Source organism: Hyaena hyaena, unplaced genomic scaffold (assembly GCF_003009895.1).
Source record: "Hyaena hyaena isolate Hyena2069 unplaced genomic scaffold, ASM300989v1 scaffold_358, whole genome shotgun sequence".
NCBI classification, from domain to species: domain Eukaryota; kingdom Metazoa; phylum Chordata; class Mammalia; order Carnivora; family Hyaenidae; genus Hyaena; species Hyaena hyaena.
The window spans coordinates 876,736-900,637 of NW_024080992.1; the positions used below are offsets into that span (position 1 = coordinate 876,736).

At 36.7% G+C, this 23,902-nt stretch overlaps 1 protein-coding gene across 2 annotated transcripts in view; it reads left to right on the plus strand.

Annotated features, from left to right (window-relative positions):
* The window catches only part of ZBTB10 (zinc finger and BTB domain containing 10), a 37,894-nt gene extending 16,530 nt beyond the window's left edge, over positions 1-21,364 (plus strand). For both annotated transcript variants that reach the window (XM_039250096.1, XM_039250095.1), the window contains exons 3-6: positions 10,592-10,690; positions 15,614-15,790; positions 15,998-16,170; positions 16,436-21,364. In XM_039250096.1, coding sequence (XP_039106027.1) covers positions 10,592-10,690; positions 15,614-15,790; positions 15,998-16,170; positions 16,436-16,741 — 755 coding nt within the window. In that variant the 3' untranslated portion in view covers positions 16,742-21,364. The remainder of the gene's footprint in view (positions 1-10,591; positions 10,691-15,613; positions 15,791-15,997; positions 16,171-16,435) is intronic.
* Positions 21,365-23,902: the final 2,538 nt, after the last annotated feature.

Genomic DNA, 23,902 nt, shown 5'->3' on the forward strand with positions numbered 1-23,902 from the left:
GAATTTCTCCATTGTGGTTTTATATAGTTGACACAATGTAGCAGAATAACCATTTCCTCTTAAAGCAGAAGATTATATAGCTGATATAATTCTGTATAGATGGTGGAATTTTTAATATTTTGTTTTTTGAGAGCGTACCAGCAGGGAAGGGATAGAGGGAGAGGGACAGGATCTGTGAGCTCTACACAGACAGTAGCGAGCCACCTGAGCCAAAATCTGATGCTCAACTGACTGAGAAACCTAGGTTCCCCTGGAATTTTTCTTAATGTAGACAGGATGCAAGGTGATTTAACTCAGCAGAGAATTTAACAGTTCTTTTATTACCGGGTGGGTGGCTCAGTCGGTTAAGTGGCCAACTTCAGCTCAGGTCATGATCTCACAGTTCATGGGTTTGAGCCCCACGTCGGGCTCTGTGCCGACAGCTAGCTCAGAGCCTGGAGCCTGTTTCAGATTCTGGGTCTCCCTCTCTCTCTGACCCTCCCCTGTTCTCTCTCTCAGAAATAAATAAAACATTAAAAAAATAAACTGCCTCTGGGATTTTACTAAACAGTCGACAAGTAGGAGGGAAAAGATCAGTGAATCATTATACAGGTACTCTAATTTTCATAAAAGTCTGAAAACCAATGAAAAATAAACCCAAACCCAAAAAGCCAGAGAAACCATTTCATAAGATTATTATGGCATTTGCCCTTTGATTTAAAAATTAATTAAATTTAAAAAATAATCTAAATTCCTTTCTCTCATCTCTACTTCTCTGTGCAAACAGCTTTTACAACATTTGTAAATTTCTATTAATCCTTATGAATAGAGTTTTAGTTTTAAGTTTTCAATTTGTATATTTGCCTTTTGGATAAAAAGCACATAATTTTTGAGTAGGAAACAATTTAGTCAACAGAATGATCAAGCTAAATACCTTTAAGATATTCTAATGAGTCATGTTTGAACTAATGAATTATTCTATTTATAGTGAATTCTTTGGAGTTTTCTACTAACCACCACCTCTGCTTTTTTATATTTTGGATGATAATTGGTATATGGCATTATCTTCAGTCAGATACTGCAGAAACTTAAAACAATTTTTTTAATGTTTATTTTTATGAGAGAGAGAGAGCACAAGCCAGAGCAGGGAAAAGACAGGGCGGGAGACGCAGAATCTGAAACAGGCTCCAGGCTCTGAGTTGTCAGCACAGAGGCAGACACAGGGCTCGAACTCTGGAACAGCAAGATAATGACCTGAGCTGAAGTTGGACGCTTAACCAACTGAGCCACCCAGGCGCCCTCAGAATCTTTAATGTTTATTTTTGAGAGAGAGATTGAGAGTGTACATGTGCCTGCGGGTGCATGTAAGTGAGAGGCAGAGAGAGGACAGGATCTAAAGGAAGTTCTCTGTTGACAGCAGAGACCCTGATGCTGGGTTCATTCAAACTCCCCAACTGTAATATCATGACCTTAGGTTGAGCCACCCAAGTGCCCCAGATGTTGCAGAATCTTAAACTGCTTTTTAAATTATTTAAAACTGCTTTTTACAATTTTGAAAATTGGCCATCAGATGCGAGTCCTATTTTGACCATTCCATATAAATTTACTATATAAACTATTAAATATGGTTAAAAAACCAGGAAACTTGTCTTTATTTAAGAAGACATGGGCTTTGGACAAGGCTTTTTTTTTTTTTTGGCCACTTAACTGTAACTGGTCCTGAGTGTCATCCCACATAAGGTCTTTAATGGGAAGAGAAAAGGAAAATTGCATAATTTTGAAATCTATAAAAACTACCCAAAGCTTTTTCTTAATAATTTTGGCAACAAAGCTTGATTTCATCAGTTGGCAGCAAAACTAGCTATTGATATCTTTTACTCATTTCTTTAATTGTGAAGATTCATGTTTCGTTGCAGAAATACTGTTCTGATTATAGGATGCTACCCTTTGACCCCACTGGGAGTATTATAGTTATTACTTTTATAAAATCTGAAAATTGTTGCCTTCTACATCTTAACTGTAAACATTTCAGATAGATTTATGGATCTACATTAGTTTTCCTTGTCTTATAGCAGAACATTTGGGACCCTCTATCTTTGAGGCATCCTTTTGGTTGAATGTGTTATGAAGGATGGTCTACAAGTGATAATATTCAGTCACTTTTCTTCAGAAACTGTTACAGTTGGGTGTTAAATGATAGATGACTGAATGGTAGTAGGAATATTCAGCCAAATTTGTCCCAAGAGATGGCTGTACTTAGGATTATTACCAATAAGTTAGAAACCTTAAAGAAATAGAATCTGTGTGGCCAGACTAGGCACTAAAGAAGCCTTGTAGATCAGTTATAGAAGCATTTTTGGGAGTTCTGCCCACTGAGAGTGTCAAATTGTCTAAGTGTCAACCCCTGAGAGTTCTATAAGACTAAAACATTGATTTCTGACATAGTTTTAATATTATGGGGCGACCAGATTGTCTTAAATCTTCAAGGTTTTACTCTCCAGAAAAGTTATATTATAACCAAATATTATTCTTCTGGGATACTAGAATAGTATCCACATCATAATAGGAAATCTGATAGTAATTTTTAAAAAGTGTTTATTTTCAGAGGGAGAGTGAGCAGGGGATGGGCAGAGAGAAAACCCCAAGCAGGATCCCCTCAGAGCCCAATGTGGTACTTCATCTTGTGAGATCAGGACCTGAGCTGAATCAAGAGTCACGCTGCTTAACTAACTGAGCCACTGAGGTGCCCCTGATAATATTTTTATTTAAGTCTCAAAAAAAGTAAGCATCTTGTCAGATGATGTTGATGTCAACATTGAGGAGTACCTTACCTGGAACGTGTTCGTAGTAGGATTGCTGTAGGGTTGAAACATATACCCAGTGCATTGGAACAAGTGTTTAAAATAAGTAGGACAAGGGGAGGCAATGGGAGGTTCCTAACTGCTCAACTCAGAAGAGTTGGAGAAGGCTTCATAGAGAAGGCAGTAGTAAGAAATGGGTCTGTGTAGGAGTTTGCCAGGAGAGGGAGAAGGGCATTCAGTTACTACAAGGTGGCAAGAAATCAGGGTCAGTAAAAGAATAGAAGAGTGTAGTGGAAGATGAGGTTGGGTAGATAGGTTAGAGCCGGATTATAAGTCTCTGTTTTACATGGTAAATTTGTGGATTTGGTTTTAAAAATAGACTGAGGCAGTGAGAGGTTTTTAACTATAGAATAGGTCTGTTTATATTAGCCTTCGGGGAAAAAACATTTGGAGTGTGTTGTCATGTATTGGAGTGGGGAGTGATCTGGGTAGACCATTTAAGGACTAGTGAGGGCAGAAATAACAGCCATAGTTGAGTAGTGCAAAGAGCAGAGCTTAATCTAAAGATGGAGCAGTCACCCGAGTCAATGAGGTGAAAGGAAACTACTGTATGTTGAGTTTCTACCCTACTACAGGAACTGTCAAGGGTGCTTTATATGATATGTTTGTAACTGATTTTATTCTCCACTGAAAAGCAGGAAAAAACATGATCACAATACAGAGAATAAAGAGAAAAAATTATACCTGTTTGAGAAAAAAGTTTTGAAACTTCAAAGAAGTCTTCAGAGAAGAGAAGCTTGATGTTGATATATATTTATATGAAAGTGGAATAGATCCTACTGAGTCTCTTAAGGGATTTTTTTGTATAATGGAGTTAGTGATTTCCAAAACCTTGATTTCTGGGGCACATGGGTGGCTCAGTCAATTAGGCATCCAGCTTTGGCTCGGGTCACGATCTCACAGTTTGTGAGTTAAAGCCTTGTTGCATTGGGCTCTATGCTCACAGATCAGAGCCTGGAGCCTGCTTCATTCAGAATCTGTGTCTTCTCCCTCTCTCGGCCACTCTCCCCTTCTCACTCTGTCTCTCAAAAATAAATATTTAAAATTTTTTTTTTTTAATATATTATTTATTTCTAGGAGAGAGAGAGAGACAGCGTGAGCAGGGGAGGGTCAGAGAGAGAGGGAGTCACAGACTCCGAAACAGGCTCCAGGCTCCGAGCTAGCAGTCAGCACAGAGCCTGACACGGGGCTCGAACCCACGAACCGCGAGATCATGACCTAAGCGAAAGTCGGACGCTCAACCGACTGAGCCACCCAGGCGCCCCAAAAACAAAAAAATCTTGATTTCTGATGCTATCATTTCATTTTTTTTTTTTTTAAGATTATCTGTCTTTTAAAACAATCTTAGTTTGTTCCTGCCTCATGTTTGGAATTTTGAGAACCGAAAGAAAATTGTTGGGGAAACCTTCTTCCCAACTTAGTTATGTTTAGCATTTAGAGGCAAGTGCTGTACCACTCCCTTACCAGATGAATTAACATTTCTAGCCTGCCATGGTCCAAGAGAAACCTATAACCATAGGCCCCAAGATTAATCTCACTTAATGACACCTGGATTTATATTGTACTTTACAGTTCACTCAGTATTTTCATTTACTAGTGTCACTTTTCATAGCAACTTTGTGAAGTGGGCAAACGTCGCTACTTTTTTATGTGAGAAAAATGAATTTGGGATTGTTATAAATTTGAGGGAGTAGAGACCAAGATTTACTTTATTTTTATTTTTTTTTAATATTTATCTTGAGAGAATGCTTGCAGGAGCATGTGGGAGAGGGGCAGAGAGAGAGAGAGAGGAAGAGGGAATCCCAAGCAAGCTCCTCACTGTCTGGACAGAGCCCCACCCATGGGGCTCAGTCTTAATCTCACAACTGCAAGTACATGACATAAGCTGAAATTAAAGTAGTATACTTGAATTAATTGAATCACCCAGGCACCACACCATTTTTTTTTAATCTCATTCTCTTTTCTTTGCTTGTTAATCTGATTTTTAAAAAATCCATGAATAAGGTGTCATTTTTTAAAACATGCAAAGCATGGTTAATCAGTTACTTAAATGAACATAAGGAGAAGATTTCTTTCAAAGATAGACAAAAATATATCACTTATAAAGAACAACATATACTTAAGATTTTGGAAATGGTTTTATAAAATAAAGTTAGTAAAGTGAATGTCAAAATAGTAGGGGGCCAGTAGGAAAGTAAGTTAAAGATGGGTGTACTTCTTCACTCTCATAGCATTGCAGATTGTCTTTTTTTTTTTTTTTTTTTTTGATTGCCTGGTGTGTAGCAAGTCCATAGGTTTGGTGCTCATTATATATCCTCAGGAGGCAATGAAATATAGGTAATAATGTAGCACTCTGCCACTAGCTTACCTTAGTTTCCTCATAAGGCTGATAAAAATATTCTTGCTATTACATAAATTTGTAGTGAAATTTAAATAAGATACAAAGGGACTTCAGAGACTTGAATGAATAAAATCTGGGTTTTGTTTATGATTTGTGGGGAGAGGAGGAGGGGGAGAGGTCTGTAGTTACCTGTGCACTGGAGAAAAAGTGACTTATGGCCGTTTGAGTTCAGTCATGTTGAATTCATTCAGTCATTTGAATGATAATACATAGCATACATACACCTGCTGTCATTCAGAAAGATGGCTATTTATCTTGTAAAACTAATGTTTTAATAGCTCTTTAAAAAGGTCTTTTGTTTGCAGAGAGATCTTAGCCCTTTTTACCAAGTTTAAATGCAGTGAAAGATTCCAGTTATAGTAGTTTATTCTCTCTTTAATCTTACAATTTTGGAGAAAAATGATGACCAAGAATTACTGCTTTTGCTTGCTAGTGAAACAAAGTATATTTGTTTCAGGTGAATGGTTGGTTGCTTCACTTCTGTCCCATTCACATCAACTGATTAAAAATGAGTTGCTAGGCAGTTTGGCTGGTTTTGAATAAGGTACCGGTAAAATGTATTGATTCCTGAGTTAAACATGCTCATTGTCAACTTGGAAGAACTCACCTATTCTAAGAATTTGTTTCGTTTCATTTTTGATGTTTATTTTTGAAAGAATGTGATGGTGGGGGAGAGGGAGAGACACAGAACCCCTGAGTCATCCAGGTGCCCCTGAGAATTTTTGATAACAAGAACCAAGTAGTACCTTTTAAAAGAGATTTGATATTTGTTAGCATGGTTACGATTTTGTTTTTGAGAAGAAATATTGTCCACAGAAAGAATATAGTTGCCATCTGTTAATCTTTAAGTTTGAGGTGTTCTGTGCTTAGTCTAAGGATCACAAATTAAATTCTAATACTTAAGAGGTAGAGTAGGAGACAGGAAATGTCTATTTTAAGAACTAGCTAAGGAAGCCTTCAACAAATCACTATAGAATGTTGCATAAATAGAAACACCCTGCCTGTATTTACAAACCCACTTTGTAGTGCCCTCTGAACAGACTACACTTCAGAACAATGACTTTTTTCAAAAAATGTATTGGGAAACCTAGTATAGTTGTTTGAATAATGATTTAAATTTATTATTGAAATGCATTCAGCTTTTCAGAGGAAAACAAAGCCACTAAGTTTCAGTTAATTATTTTCAGTAAATGGTTATGTTTTAATGTTACAACACTTGTTGAAAAGCTTTTTGTCACACATGATGAATGCTGGGAAAAGAAAACCAAACCAGTGGTATCCCATCTGTCAAGGAACAGGTAAAGAAGTCTGTCACTTTCCTGTTCCTGCTCTACACACGAAGCACTTGCTCATTCTCCTGACATCCAGTGCATTTACTCTAGGCAATAACCTCACATTTTACTATTCCACCTTACAGAGAATATAAAAGCCAATAATAGATGAATGTCCTAAAGTACTTGTCTTCAAATTTCTTGCTATATGTTATCTTTTTTCTCTAAATACCCAGACATTTGCTTCTGGAATCCATACTCGTTCTCTTTGCAGTATTTCTTCAATATTTTTAACTTGTCCCTTTCGTAGTGACCTCTTCATTTCAGCATTTAAAGATGTTTACTACTTTCACCTTAAAAAAAATAAACTCTTACTGTATTTCTCACTATTCCCTTTTGCATCCAGATCTCTCAGATTGTATTGTATATCATAATTCATCATTTTCCATTCACAACACAGGCCACTCACAACACAGGCCACTCCTGCTCTTCTTTCTCCTTGCCCCACTGATAGACCAGTGTTACTCTCACTGAGATCCCTAGTGACCTCCTAGGTGCTCAATATTTATTGAATGAAGGTAATGCACATTTCAGTCCTTAATCTTGAAGTTTTAGAAGCATCTCAGCATTGTCATCGTGGAGTATTTCTTGAAACACTCTTTTCCTAGGGGCGCCAGGGTGGCTTACTCCGTTAAGAGTCTGACTTTGGCTCAGGTCAAGATCTCACGGTTCCTGAGTTCAAGTCCTGCATCAGGCTCTGTGCGGACAGCTCCAACCCTGGAGCCTGCTTCAGATTCTGTGTCTCCCTCGCTTTCTGCTCCTTCCTGCTGGTACTCTGTCTCTGTCTCTCTCTCTCTCTCTCTCAAAAATAAATATTTAAAAAGAAATTTTTTTTAAAGAATACTCTTTTCATAAAAGTCCCTTTATATCCTTTCCAAGTTTATTGAATGCTAGGATTCCTCAGGATATTATTGGTCATAGTTTTTTCCTCATGGTCTCCTGTTTACTTCCATGGTCTTATTTACCACATGTATTCTGACAACTCATTTTTATCACCAGCTTAAGCATCATGTACAGCCTTCGGTACTAAACTTCTTCACTTGGGAACTTAAATTTAAAAAAAAAAAATAGTTAAAATTTTGAGTATTTGCTGTATACCAGGCAAAGAGCTAAGCACTTTTCATTTATTTCATTTGGTCCTTTGAGATAATAAATGAAAAGTGCTTAGCTCTTTGCCTGATAATTTCTCCATTTTTATAATAGAACAGTTCTCAGTCTCTAGTAAGCATCAGAATTACCTAGAAGGCTTTTTAAAATGCAGATTTCTGGGTCCTACCTCCACAGTATCCTGATTAGGGCCTGAAAATCACATTTCTAGTAAGTTCCCAGATAATGCTGCTGGTGCTGATTTAGAAGCTATACTTTGAGAACTACTACATTAGAAAGACAAAATAAGCTGCTTCACAACTGTCACAGAGCTGGGAAGTGGCAGAGAGGAGATTTGGTCCCAGGCTGTATCTAGAGTTTACCCATTTAACCCAAACTTCACTTCAAACATACTAAACTACCTCTTTCTTAGGTATGTCAGACTCAGTATCTTCATAACTACCGAAGCCTCTGAAACTGGTCCTCTTCCAGGGTTTCCTGACTGCTGTTAGTATAGGCTGGAAACTTCCCTCATTACCTTCAAACCTGCCTTTTCCATATTCAGTCTGTCACCAAGCTCTGTTGGTTCTTCATCCACAAATTTTCTCATACTTACCTACTTCCATTTGCTGCTCTCTTCAACCAAGTCAAGGCCAGCATCCGTTCTTACCTGAATTTCTAAAATAGCTTCCTAATGAGTCCTCTTTTTGCCTTCATTTAATACATATAATATCAGGACCCTTTTTAAAGGTAAATGAAATTAATACCTTGTTTAAAATCCTTCCACTGCTTTTAGATGAAAAGCCAAAATCCTTACCATGGTCTGCAGGTCATGTAAGACCTATCTGTGCCTGCGTGAAAGGACCAATATATGCTCCTTTCTCGTCTTCATTATGCAGTTCTGTAATTCTACTGGCCTCTTGGAACATTAGTGCCAGATCTATTCAGTGATTTCAGGCTTTATAACTATGCACTAGAACCATTACTGGGTGGAATTCCATTGTATAAATGTACCACAGCTTTATTTGCTCACCATGGATTTTTTTTTAATTAAGCATCTGCTTATGTAAAGAGGAAGGATTTCTTTTTTTGTTATTTAAAAAATTTTTTTTATCTTGAGTGTTGGGAAGCCAGATCTAAGTACAGAGTAGTAATATCAAAAATGAATCATAAGTGGCCAGTAGAGAACAGATTGTCCATAAAAAGTGGCATTTATGTTTATTCTTGAGAGAGAGCATGAGTGGGGGAAGGGCAGAGAGAGAGGGAGACACAGAATCTGAAGCAGGCTCCAGGTTCTGAGCTGTTAGCACAGAGCCTGATGCCGGGTTCTAACTCGTGGACTGTAAGATCATGACCTGAATGACCTAGGCCAAAAAGTTGGATGCTTAATCAACTAAGCCACCCATGTACCCCCAGGTTTTTTGTTTATTGACAGAGACAGAGGCAGCATGAGCAGGAGAGGGACAGAGAGAGAGGGAAAAAGAGAGAATCAATCCTAAGCAGGTTCTACCTCAACATGGGGCTCAAACCCACAAAACTGTGAGATCATACATGACCTGAGCTGAAACCAAGAGTTGCATGCTTAGCTGACTGAGACTGAGCCACCCGGAAGGTATTATTAATGTGGCGGGTGGGGGGGGGTGGGGGGGGGTGCCCGGGTGGCTCATTCAATTGAGCATCTGACTTTGGCTCAGGTCATGATTCTGCCACTTGTGAGTTCGTAGACCCGTATCTGGCTCTGAGCTGACCGCTCCAGAGCCTGGAGCCTGCTTTAGATACCCGGTTTCCCTTTCTCTCTGCCCCTCCCCTGCTTGCATTCTGTCTCTCTCTGTGTCAAAATTAATAAGCATTAAAAGTTTTTTTTAATTATTATTTTTGAGAGCGAGCGTATACACCCCAGCATGAGTGGGGTGGAGCTGGGAGGGAGACAGGGGATCTGAGGAAGGCTCTGCACTAACACTGCTGAGCTAAAGTTGGACACTTAACCAGCTGAACTAACAAGGCACCCTATAGAAGTACCAACAGGATGCCTGGGTGGCCCATTCGGTTAATTGACTAACTCTTGGTTTCGACTCCAGTCAAGATCTCATGGTTTGTGAGTTCGAGCCCTGAGTCAGGCTCTATGCTGAGGATGTGGAGCCTGCTTGGGATTCTCTCTCCCTCAAAATAACTTTAAAAAAGATAATGAATACAAGTATGAGCATTGTATTGTGAAGCAAGGAGACCTAAGAAACTGTTTCAGTAATCCAATGGCTAATCCAAGAGAATGATGATGCCTGAATTAAGGGAGTGGTAGAGAAAAACAGAAGGGATGAAACAGATTTAAAAGAAATTTACAGATTGGAACCAGAAGTATTAATATCATTAGTAAGTCTTTTACACTGCCTTTCACATCCTTTCCATGTATCAAGATTAACCCTAAGGAATTACCTCTTCTCTGAAGTCTTCCTTTACTATTCTAACTTTAATTGGTCGTTTCCATTTCGGAATCAATACAGAAACAATAATGTTTTACACATCTCGTACTTAGTACTAGCAGTAGCTGCTGTCACTGGATGCCAGACGCCATAACTGTAACACTTGACTTGCATTATTACCTAATTTAGTTTCTATATCAAATCTGTGATCTAGTTGGAAGCATTTGAGGAAACTGAGACACTTGCTTACATAGCCACTAGCCTAATTCACTCTGACTCTAAAGCTCATTCATATTGAGCACATTGTACTTACTGTTGAGTGTGTACTTGTTCTTGTGGTTGAAAACCATGTCTTAGATTTTCTTCCTTAATTATATTAAACATATAGTAAACATTTAATACTTACAGTATTTTTCTATTTAGTTTGCATAGGAAACAATACCAAGGAGGGAGTGGTGTTTTGATGATGGCTATGGTATGGTTATAAATAACAGATTTTTCTACATCTCCTTTCAGACCTGGATGGCGCTCTACTCTCAGGGCCAGACTGTGATAGGAATGTGAATACAAATTTATTGGCTGAAGCCAGCTCCAGTCAGGATGGAGGTGATGCTGGTAGGTGCAGTAGGATTTTATTAGTAAGAGTATGTTTAGGATTTAAAGATTTGGAAGTGTCTGTGTTCATGTTTAAGGACCTACTGCAGTTTGTTTCCGGTCTGTCTTTCTAATCTGTTTATTTTCAAGGAGGCTCCACTCCCAGCCAGGTGCCTCTCAGTTTCTTTTCCTTAAAGAAGAGTAGCTATGCTTGTGATAATGCTTTGGAAGCCCGGTAAACACGAATGGATGGGTGTTCCTTATTCTTTTTGTGGGACGCATTTATTTAGAGATTCTAGAATTCTTAAATATCAAAATAAGTAAATAGAGATGGTGGCTTGCTGCTAGTATATACATGGAACAAAAATGATAATTTCCAGTGGTGATTAATGTATTTTAATTAGCTTTGATGTGAAATAATAGTATGGTTAGTGATAGCAATAAAAAATGTTAATTCTGAATAGTAATATTTCTATCATTTGAACTTTGGGAGAAGTAAAGGCAAAGAAGCCATGGATATTCTAGAGAATGATGTCAGTCTACATAAATTAGGAGAGGAAAAGCTTTCTTAACAGAAGAATGCCAAGCTAATAAATACAGAATGATAGAATTGAAAAAATACCCCACAGGAAATCATTCAGGATCATCCATGGATGTTTAGCCCCTATCAATGTGCTTACCCCACAATGACTGGGCAGAAGATTGTTGTAAGAGCATATTCACATGGTCTCTGTATCATGCCAGAGATTATTCCAGTTACAAAGAAGAAAAGCTTTCTTTACAATAAAAGAAACAACCTGCCTCTTGACATAATGCAGTAGCAGGTGTACAACATCAACTATGTACTACTTTTGCCAAAATGTTTAACCCAGATCTATTCATGGGGAGATATCAGACAAGTCTACACAAATCTAGCCACTCTGGATTTTTTTAAATGTTAATGCCATGAAAGACCAGCAGAGGAACCACTAGACTCCAGGAAACTAACCAAACGCATTGCCAGTCCTGATTACATCAGGGTTCTAAAATGAGTAAAGGGGCATTCGGGGAACAGTTGGAAATTTGAATGTGTAGTATGGGTTAAATGGGCAATTTTAAATTTCTTGGATGTGATAAAGGTACTATGGTTATGTCTGAAAAAGTTCTAGAAGATTCATCCCATATTGAGTGGTGAAGTGATGAATGGGCAAATTTTCAAATAATAACCTAAAAGGTATGTATGTATATACGTAGAAACAACATGCGGCATGACTAACTTTTGTCAAAGGTACATAAGGGGATATAGATGTTCATTGATTCAACTTCTCATAGCTTTGGAAGTCTTTAAAAAATTGATGGGGGTGGGAACAGTTAAGGGTACTCTTCACATAAAGCTTTCAGAGGTTTCTGAGTGCAGTATGCACTGACCAAAATTAAGCCATAATTCCGAAGGAAAGAAATTGCCTTAAGGTGATTTCTCCCTGCTGTCGAAAAGACTTTACAAAAAGTTTGGAAATGAGTAGTTTACAGATCAGATGAGTTGAATTCTGAAGACTTTTTCCTTGTACGGGACATCACGAAATCTGGTTGAGGAATGATTTAGAATGGGGTATGTGAATTCCTATATGAAATTTTAATTTCTGCACATAAAACATTTTCAGTGGGTGACGGTGCATATAATTCATCTCCTTTTCAAAAAAGTAAACCCTGGATTTAAAGTCATTTCTCAGACTGAGATCAGCCTTTGTCTTACAATTTGACTTAAGAAAAACACTGCTTTCTTCTTAGTTTGCCATTAGGGAAAAATGTACCCTGAAGGATACTATTGAACAGTGAGCACAATTTTAAAGTAGATCTTTAATGACCTTAATGATCTTCCAGTGTATTGAATTATAAAGGCAGTACTTTGTTCAGCTGCTCATATACTTTCTATAAGTAGTAATTTCTACTGTTAAAAGAATTTGGACAGATAAAAGAAATTTGGGATGAGGTTTTCTTAATTTGAATTTTGTATTCTAGATATGGTGTCTCTTGTCTGTTATCCTGGATGCTTTTTATCAGATCTTTAGATTATTTAGAGAAATCCACAATCTCAAGTATTAAAAACTTTTTAAAAAACTTAGTTTATTTTGAGGGAGAAAGCAAGTAGGGTAGGGGCAGAGAAAAGAGGGAGAATCCTAAGCACACTCCACAGTGTCAGCACAGAGCCTGAGCTGAAATTGAGTTGGATGCTTAACCCACTGTCTCACACAGGCACCCCTCAAGTATTAAAAACTTTTAGGGCTATTCTGTTTATTCTTGTGTTTGTTTCTTTGAGAGAGAGAGCATGAGGGGCGGGAGGGACAGAGAGAGAGGGAGACAGAGAATCTGAAGCAGGCTCCAGGCTCTGAACTGTCAGCACAGAGCACCATGTGGGGCTTGAACCACCACCTGCGAGATCATGACCTGGGCTGAAGTCAGATGCTTAACCAACTGAGCTACCTAGGCACCTCTATTCTTATACATAGTGAAATGATACTAAGTTGAGGATATCAGCATATCTCACATGATTTCTGATATTTTCCAAGTATTTTGAGCAAGTAAAAAATAGTATATGTGTTAGCATTCACTAGATAACATTTATTCAATAAATAGTTGAAGGGCATATGTTTTGTACATTAGGTGAGTAAAACAGTTCTTGTTCTCAGCTTTTTCATACTGATTTCAACAAGAACTGTGAGTCAAAGCTCAGACTTCATGTAGAAGTGTAAAACTGAAACTGATAGGTTTGTGTTCACAGGCTACCACCCCCATCCCAATCTCCACCCTCCACACACACACTCGCATGCACACACACATATGGTGTCTCACTTTAGGGTTCTGAAAACTTTGCCTCAGACAGAAGTACATTATAGTTTAATTATATAATTATCAATTCAGAGTCTTTCCTAACATTGAAAAGCAGTAAAGACATTCCAGGTATAAAACAATTTACATTAATAGCAGTGAATTTTTAAGTTTATTTATTTTGAGAGGGAGCAGGGGTAGTGGCAGAGAATCCCAAGCAGGCTTATGCTGTCGGTGCAGAGCCTGATACAGGGCCTACACCCGTGAACGGCGAAACCATGACCTGAGCTGAATTCAAGAGTTGGATGCTCAACCGACTCAGCCACCCAGGTCCCCTAATTATAGTGAAATTTTAAACACTTTGGAGATCTTTTGCCTTGTTAGTTAGTGATACTTTCACCAGAGATGAAATATTAGGTTATTTTAATTTTTTTTTTTTTCTTAGGAGAGAGAGAGACAGCATGAGCAGGAGAGGGTCAGAGAGAGAGGGAGTCACAGACTGAAACAGGCTCCAGGCCCTGAGCTGGCAGTCAGCACAGAGCCCGACGCGGGGCTCGAACCCACGAACCGCGAGATCATGACCTAAGCGAAAGTCGGACGCTTAACCGACTAAGCCACCCAGGCACCCCTAGGTTATTTTAATTTTTAAGAGTAGTAGTGTATCTGGCAGATACAGAAAAATGAATTTTTAGGAAGTCCTTTTTGACAAACATTGTTTTCTAAAATTCATGGTTTTTGTGGGAGGAAAATTAATAAATTACTGCACAAGTGAGCTAGCATATAGCCTAGAAAGGAGTGTTCAGGCAGAGGAAAGTAGAGTTAAGTGCAAAGGTCTCGTAGAGGGTCCCATTTTCCCATGGAGGAACAGTACAAAGGCCAGTATGGCTGAAACAGAGTGACCAGGGGTAGTGGTTAGAAGCAAGGGCTAGAGTACATAAGGCTGTGTAAGGTATTGAAAGTCTTAGGATTTTACTTCGAATGAGATATGGGTAGTCCTTGCAGGCTTTTGGGCAGAGCAGTGCCAGGCTCAGAATTAAAAAGTTCTGAAAGAATCGCTAATTGCTATGTTGAGAGCAAACTGTAAGAGGGCAATATTGTGAGCCCGGAGACAAACTGATGGCTATTGAAAATCATCCAGAGGCAAGAGTAGATGATTGATTAGATCAGGGTGGCAATAGCTATGGAGAATTCTGGATATGTTTACATTGCCACAGGATTCCTGGATTCAGGAAAATACGTACAATATTCAAGAAGGAATATTATCCAGGGGTGACTGGCTGGCTCAGTCCGTGGAGCATGCAACTCTTGATCGCAGGGTGGTTAGTTCAAGCAGTCACACTGGGTTTAAAGATTACTTAAAAATAATCTTAAGAAGTAAAAAGGAAACATATCCAAAGGAGGTAATTTTTATCTTAGCTAGTCTAAAGATCCTCCAGCACAAATTCCTTAAGGGACATTGACTATACTAATTCTACTCTCTGGACTTAAGGATGGAGTTAGAGAGTTCTGATGAATCCCCCAAGAGGGCATTCAGCTACCTTTCCTCAGTGTATCTGAAACAACAAATGGGTATAATAATGCAAGAACCTTGAATTTGTAATTTTCTTGTATTTACTCTTCGTTCTTAGTCCATTTTTCAATGCTGATTAGTCTTAAAAAACAAGATTATGTGATTATTTTGGGGACAATAAGGACACTTCCATTTCACAGCTGGGCTTCAGGGTGATAGTCTCAGATGATATAATAATGCGGAATAACGAGATAGCACTGATTTCAATATGTTTGAAATACACTATAAAAGTACTTTCTTGTGGCCTCTATGTACTATTTGGATTTTACTAAATTTTCCTCTCCCAATGGTTGAATTATATTTTAAATTTTAGTTTTTCTATTTAAGATGCCTGCCAATCAGGGTATTATGATTAGAATAATAAAATATGGGGGGGAGCATAATAGAGTATGAAGACACGTCAGTTTCAGACTAAAATGTAGAGATTTTTATTTAGCTTTTTATATTAAGCTGCTCTATCATAGTGCTCATAAAATATAAATAAATTTATTCTGTTTTTCTTTTAATTCTAATAAGAGACAGGTCTTTATTACCATCATTACATCAGAATGACTTTTCAATTGTATTAGGTACTTCACATGATTTCAAGTATGGCCTGATGCCTGGCCCTTCAGGTGATTTCAAGTATGGATTGCTACCAGGTACTTCAAATGATTTCAAGTATGGATTGCTACCAGGTGCTTCAAACGATTTCAAGTATGGATTATTGCCTGAATCTTGGCCAAAACAAGAAAGTTGGGAAAATGGCAAGTATTAGTTATTTAAACATCTACAGAATTTTAAGATTATTATTGACAATTAAAAGCTTCCATATTCTGAGTTTTTAAAAAATCGGATAGTATCGTAGCCCTATAATCCCCGTTTTCAAGGATAGACAAGGTTTTGATAGCAAGTTTTCTGCTTAATGTATAATTGCTTTTGTGTGTGTGTGTGTTTTGTTTTTATTCTCAAAGGTGAATCATCTCTAATCATGAACAAGTTAAAATGCCCTCATTGTAGCTATGTAGCCAAATACAGACGAACACTAAAAAGGCATTTGCTCATTCATACGGGAGTCAGATCATTTAGCTGTGACATTTGTGGAAAACTGTTTACTCGCAGAGAACATGTGAAAAGACATTCCCTGGTAAGTAACTTTAAATATAACTGATTTTTCAGATAAACTGTCTTTCAGTGAAGTTTAAGGTATTTTAACACTATTAACTGAAATTTAGGGAAGGTTTATTATTAATAAATTGCCTTAAGCAGAAATGTGATTTATGAACTGAACTTCATACAGAAAAACAAGGGTATACAGTCACTCATTGTTACATGGGGAGTTTAATTTGAGTGGTTCAAATGCATTATTGTCCATACTATCCTTATATTGGATTTTTCCCCCCTTCAATTAGGTGCATAAAAAGGATAAAAAATACAAATGTATGGTGTGTAAGAAGATCTTCATGTTAGCAGCCAGTGTTGGAATAAGACATGGATCTCGACGCTATGGTGTTTGTGTAGACTGTGCAGATAAATCACAACCAGGAGGGCAAGAAGGTGTAGATCAGGGACAGGATACAGATTTCCCTCGGGATGAAGAATATGAGGAAAATGAAGTAGGAGAAGCTGATGAAGAGCTGGTTGATGATGGAGAAGATCAGAATGATCCATCTCGATGGGATGAATCAGGAGATGTTTGTATGTCTCTAGATGATTAACTGACCTATACTCCTCAAGGATGCTGCATTTGGACATAATATGAATCGACAATTTGAATTGTTGAACTTGAAGGCTTGCAAAATATGGTACATGCTGGATGGTAGTTATGTTGCTGTGAAAACTGTAGGGTCAAAAAGCCTTATAGCAAAAAAAAATTTTTTTTTATATTTGCACAGGACTGTACAGCAGACAACCTTGTGGTTGGATTACATGGAATCCCCACATCTTCAGTCAGTTATCAAAGTAAAATATTTTTTATTTATAGGATATACAGTAATTATTTGGGTCCTACAAATATATAGTACCTGTCCTTAAAGAGCTTACATTCATGTGCCACTTAAACATGAATGAAGAAAATCCATTTATGAGACTACAGTGACAGCAGACAGACCCAATTACTCTGTCCATCAAACCACTCAGGCTAGTTTGTACTAGTAGAGTTTTGTTTCTATTTTTATTTTTATTAATTTTATTTTTTTTAATACAGATTTTCAGTGAGGGGCCTTTTCAACCCCATTGGTTCTACTTTTCTGTATTTTTCCATTTTAGTTTGCTTCATAACTTAAACCAAGTCTCTTCTAGTCTTAGGTATTATTTCTCAATTTTGTGCTGATGGGCATGTTTATAAGAACTGGAGAGGTAATTTATTGGAATGAACTAACTGACTTCCTCCATTCCCCCTTTCCTTTTTGACATGAATTTTAGTACTTCACACATGAAGAAATGATGTTGCAAAGTTAATGTGGCGAAGTTGACAAATATACCACTAAAATGATTATGATTTAGAAGTAACTTTCTCCTGCTGCTCTAATCTGATAAATGGTTACCATATGACGTTTTCTGACATGGTGTTCAGTTTTGGGTATCTGTTACTTTGGCACTATTCTGGTTTGCCTTTTTAATTTTGCCAGTGTACTATACCTCAGTCCTATTTGAAAAGACAGAAATCTAATCGAAAGAAAAGTCATAGAAACAATAAGTAAAATGATTTGTTTTTCCTAATTTGACCTCCATGTCCAGTTTGGTTAGCTTGTTATGCAATATAAGTGAAATATCAGGTTTTTACTCCTGTGCCCTTTTTATCATTAAAAATAACACAAAAAGTGCATTCTCTTTTATTTGATACTCACTGGGATATTGAGTGTTTTGAAATTATGATAGATCATTATATTTCAATTCCTCAAAGTTACTACATCTTCATATGTAATCTTGTAGTCACCATGATTCAGCAATCTGCAAAAATCTTACAAATAAGATACTGAGAGGCTTTACAATTATTCTGTTAACTAAATTCTTCAGGGTACAGGGGGTGATGTATTAAGTTGAAATTGTCAGATTTATTTAGCCTGATGACAGATGAATTAGCTGATTGTTAAACTCACAGCAGCATTTCACATAATATTAACATGCATGACATTTATCAGGAACATATTGTATATTATATAAGATTGAGGGATATCATATTTTCAGCTTTCTTTTAAATAGAAATTGAGTATATTTTCCTATTTTATATCAGGTCACTAAATTATGCTATTTGCGTGGAAAAAATTGCAAAGTATACTTTGACAGACATAATCCTTTCGGTGCTCCATCTGATCAAAGTTGAAAAGTTGATACTTTTTTTAAGAGACAAGCTTTCTCATTGTCTCCGTTTTCAGTAGTATAATGGTTTAATGTTAGACATTGATGTTTCTGCTTGGATAAATCAAAGATATAAAATACAGTTACATGGTTAGATACATCTTTTGTCATCTAAACTTTATTGTAGTTTCTACATAATTGTAAAACTGACATGAATAGTTTGGTTTGATTTTTGTTTAAGACTGAAGAGTACATCTTATTCTCAGTGTTCTAGACAAATGAGTATAATGTAATTCTGGTGGGGTCCAAAGTAGACGTTAGTTGGGCAAAGATACTATGAATGAAAAAGTATTTTAAACGTAAAATGTTCTGCTTTGTGAATATGTAAGTATAGTATAAAGATTTCTTTCATCCCATTATTCCCCTCCTTTAAAATAAACCATAGTTTACAATTGGTAGATCTGTCTATATATAAATATATATTAAAGAGAAAAGATATATATCTGAAAATCACCTAAATCTGCTTTATTAGACTACAGTTCACTTATTGCATAGAAACTGGACTTGGCTTTACATTCTTAATGTACTTTTACTTTTCCTCAAGATATGAACTTAACTCTCTTTAAACTGAATTTTCTTTTACTACTTAAATCATTTATGTATATCTGGTAAATTATGACCAAATTTTTGTTAGATTGCATACAGTAAATTGAAATACACACTTGGTACACTACGGGATTGTTGTGCTTTTGTTTTGGTTTTAGTTGGAAACAAGGTTTGATGTAGATGGCTTGTTACTGTTAATTTAAAATATTCTATAATTGTCCATTACTTTTTATGTTGTGTTGTGACAGATTTGGCTATATTTTTAGTCAACTGAAATATGATACTTTAAAAGTTTGTTTTTAGAAAGGTAATCCAAAGGAATAATGTTTATACTCTTGAATATATTAGCCTCAGCCTATATAAAAAGTTCTTCTTTAAAGTAAACATTTTACCAGAAACAGAACTGACAGATTTTTCTACTTGCTGACTGCCTAACTTATTTTATTTCATGATCTCGAGGGACTGCCTTTTCCCTTCTAGGTCTTTTTTAAAAAATAGTTTTAGTACTAAGGTATACTACTGGACTTTTTTTTTTTTTTTTTTTAAGTATATTCTTTTTCTGACTTACAGTACAATTTCAGGAAGTTGATAGATACTAAGAACTTATGATTGGTCTCAGAGGTGACAATGGAATACTCATAATTTTGTCTGCGGAGCCCTGGCAGAATTATGTGTTAATACATTTGCTGAATTTTTCTCTTGTAACTTCTTTTTTAAATGAGAAACATATTTTAGAGCTTGTAATTTTAATGAAGAGGAAGAATATAAACTGTTTCTTTCCTATTCGCTTGAGTAACAGACCCTCTCATATAAATCAAGATCATGTATTATTTCTTAGGATTCTCAGAGACAGTTACTTCCATATGGTCCCTGCATTATTGGCCCTCATTATTCATATTCCCTAGATGTTTTGCTAAATTTTAGCACCCTAGCAATTAAGAGCTTAAAAAACCTGTAGGAAGGGGAAGCTGAACACTAATGAATAGCTTTGAAATTTGACAGGGTGGGGAACACTAGCTGGTTTTGGTAGAGCTGTCCTGCTGGAGAAGAGTGAAAATGAATGAGTTAATTCCTGTAAAGCGCTTAGAACATTGTCTGGTACATAATGGGAGCCTAATGCATCTTAGTTCAGTAATAGATGTGAACCACAAGGAAAGGGGGAAATAAGGAAAGGGGGAGAAAATAGAAAATGAAAGGATCAGGGTTGGGAAATTTATATTCATACAGTACAGTGTAAAAAGCCTGAAGATGACTGGAAAAGTATAATACAGGGCAAAGTGTGATGGAAGAGGAGTTTAAAAAAATAAATTTTAAAACTTCGGTAAACTTTATATATATTTTAAGGATTCTGTCAACATAGAAGAGTTTATTTTTCTGAATGATTCAAAAAGCTACCATTTTTTTTAGTGCCTACATGTGCCATTGCGCTTTACATTATTTTATATAATTCCCTATAAGGTGGGTGCTATTGTCTCCATTTTATGGAAAAGAAAGGCTCCAAGAAATTTGCGTAATATAACTTGCCCAATGTAACACAGCTACTAAGTGGTCGAGCTGGGTTTTGACCAGATCTGATTCTGAAGCCCATGCTCTTTTTAGGGGGCTCTATTAACTGCCTCATTCAACTTTTTGTAGAATTTCAGTGCTTTAAAGCAGTTTGTTTATGGAGACCTGTTTTCCCCATAAAACATCAAGTTAGGAATTTGAGTGTCTAATCTTCCCTCTCCCTCAAATATCCTTATCACTCTTTTCCTCCTAATACAGCAGTTTTGTCACCTGACTATAAGACACCTGACCTCAGTGTAGCACATGCTATTAACTGGCTGTGGCGTTTTATTTTTAAAAGGATGGTTTTAAAGTGAAGAACTAGATGTGAACCCCAGTTTTTGTGCCGTTCAGTCACCCAGATCCTTAAACTTAACTATGGTACATAATATATGTGCTTAGAACTAACAGGTGTTTTTTCTTAGTCACTTTAGGATTTAAAATGGAAAGTTTTTTTCCTGCTGTATCCCTGCTTTCACGTGAGGTTGAACAGTTCTAGGTAGTTTAAAATGTGTTAGGGATAAGCACACTTTAAAAGATGTTTTCTAGCCCTGAATTTTATGACATTGGGTACTTAATTTGGAGTACACTGGCTATTGAGAATAAAATTTTGAGTTGAGGAGAGGGATGGTTGAGGCCATTATGAAATGGGAGAATCAGCATTTTAAACACTGTAAACATAAAAGAACGCTTTCTTCTGCCTGCTGTTTGTAAAAGCTCTTTGGGAAGATCTTTTACGAAGACCAATTTTTTAAATGTAATTTACCTACCTAGTATAAGTGTCCTAAGACATGTATGTAAACTTCCAAAACTGTTTTGTCTGTGTATTTAGAAAATACACAAGAATCTTTATCAAACCTAAAAATATAAACTTGTGAGCACTAAACTTGCTTCTGGCTTTGTGAATTTTGTTGACTCTGACATTTAATTCAGATTTCTTTTCATTGAAAGTATTAATTTAGACTAATTGGGGTAGTCGAACACCTTTGTAAATTTTGACTTATGTATAATTCAGATGTCTTTGTACTAAGGTTTACAAGTTTGAATTACAGAATGTTAGGGTTTTTTGGTTTGTATGTTTTTATATGAAGTACATAAATGACTCAAACTACCTCCTAGTAACACTTGGAGAGCTGCTTTAATTAATAGATAGCAGTGATCTGTAATCAGTATTTCATCTAAATCTTTTACTTTTGGGATTCTCTAGGTTTTAGAAAACATTAAAATATTTCCCCTCTAATTTACACGTGTGCATAATTTTGGAAGTGGATTGAAAAGCAAAGGCAAACTACTTCACCCTATATTGACTGCATTTTAGGACACTAATGAATTACAAGTAAATATGTTTCAGGTCTTTGAAACTTTAATAATATAGAGAAAACATACTTCCCTATTTTATTTTTTTTATAGGGATTTGTGGTTGTGGTGTACATAATAGAACAAAGGAGATCACAGAATGACCAGATACAGACTCCACTAAAGAAAGGAAAGTTTTGTTTGGAGAAGGGTGCCGTGTAACATGTAAACGCCTAGTGTCTTAAAACTGTAAAAAGCCATCATATGGCAGAATAATTACATATGTTCTGTATGGTTCCAACAGGCTAAGATTGGGACCATTTGACTCCAGATTGAAAAGCAGCTTTTAATAATTATCCAAAGATGAAATGTAATTGCTTCAGAAAGAAACCAGATGTCCTATTGCTGGAGATGTTCTAGAGAAAGTGAAAGATTACCTGATAAGCCTTTTGGCTAAGGTGATATTGACCAAACAGTTCTATCCAAAGATGTTTTTTTGTTTTGCTTTGTTTTTTGCTTAAACATTTTTGGGCCATTGTAGTTAACTAGTTTTTTGATTAGCAAGAACACTGATAAAATTATGCATAAGTATCTCATGACACCAAAAAGGACGCAGTGGAAATTAAGAACAATTGGTTCAGCTTTATGGAAAAAACTGTTGTTTGAGCTTTTTTTCTTTTTCACTTTGTACATCATCACAGACCAATGTTTGGAAGGTAGTGTAGGAAATTAAATTACTGGGTCTTTGGTTAGATGAGAAAATTAAAGGTCCTTCAGATCTTAGTCTGTGTTGTTACTTTTTCTCAATTTTGAACTAAAGGAGGTAATAAAAGATGGACCACAAGAAATCTATTCAGTTAAAGTGAATTAGACAATAGGCTGTATTACTACATGGTGCCTTTACATGCTATTGATACTTTCTGAGTGCCAGCCAGATATTTTTTTTCCAACACAACCAAAGTTTGACAGTAATTACTAATCTTCCAGGCATAACTAGGTATGTTTTAGAATATTACTCAACATATGCAGAAGACAATCTTCCTTCTTAGCACATGTCTGAACAGTCACTCAGAAAAAGAAAATGACACAAAGTATTTCAGGATACTTGTAGAATTTTTTTTTAAGTTTATTTAAGACAGAAACCCCGTGAGCTGGAAAGAGGCAGAGGGAGAGAGAGAATCCCAAGCAGGCTTTGCGTGGTCAGTGTGCAAAGCCCAACACGAGGCTCAAACCCACAAACTGTGAGATCATGAACTGCAATCAAGAGTCGGACAGGACATTTAACCTACTGAGCCACCCAGGTACCCCAATTCTAGAATTTTTTAGGTTGAAAGAAATTTTAATGTTTATTTTTGAGAGAGAGCATAGGGACTGGGGAGGGGCAAAGAGGGAGACAGAGGATCTGAAGCAGGTTCTGTGCTTGCAGCAGCAGTTCGAACTCAGAACTGGGAGATGATAACCTGAGCCAAAGTTGGGCACTCAGCTGACTGGGCCACCCAGGCAACCCTAGGCTGAAAGAAATTTTGAGAAAGTAATAATTGATTCCCAGGGAAGTTACTACAATGACTTTGCAGTCAATTTTGGGATCCAGGATTTCTGAACTTCCATTTCAGTATTTTACTAAGATTTAGGAAAACTGAAATTAGAGACTACAAAGTGTATTTAAATGCAATCCCTGCCATGTAGTCTGAGCTCAAAATCATTTACGAAGTGATTATTAAAAGACTGTCAGCAACTTTTTTAGGAATTTGCTTGCTACTATATAATGGCATATAGTTAACGAGCTAATTTTGTTTACAAGTAGTTTGGGTTGCCAAGCACGGGGATCCCTTGGTTGGGACTCTTTCCCACAATACCTCCATAGGTGACCAGTATCTGAAGACATAACCAAACCCAACCTCTAGCAAATATCATGATAGAAATCTCAGTGCAAGTAGCCTTTTTTTTCTTAACCTACACCATCCATATAACTTGAAGTACTTAGTGACAAGAATAAAAGCCATTTGCTGTAAAATGATTGTTTTAAAGTGACTGGCCTAGTCCCCACTAACATCGTGAAGTGTCTAATATTCTGTGTATATAAGGAAGATGTGAAAACCTCCAGTAACCCCTATTGGAGTTGATGCTTTCAT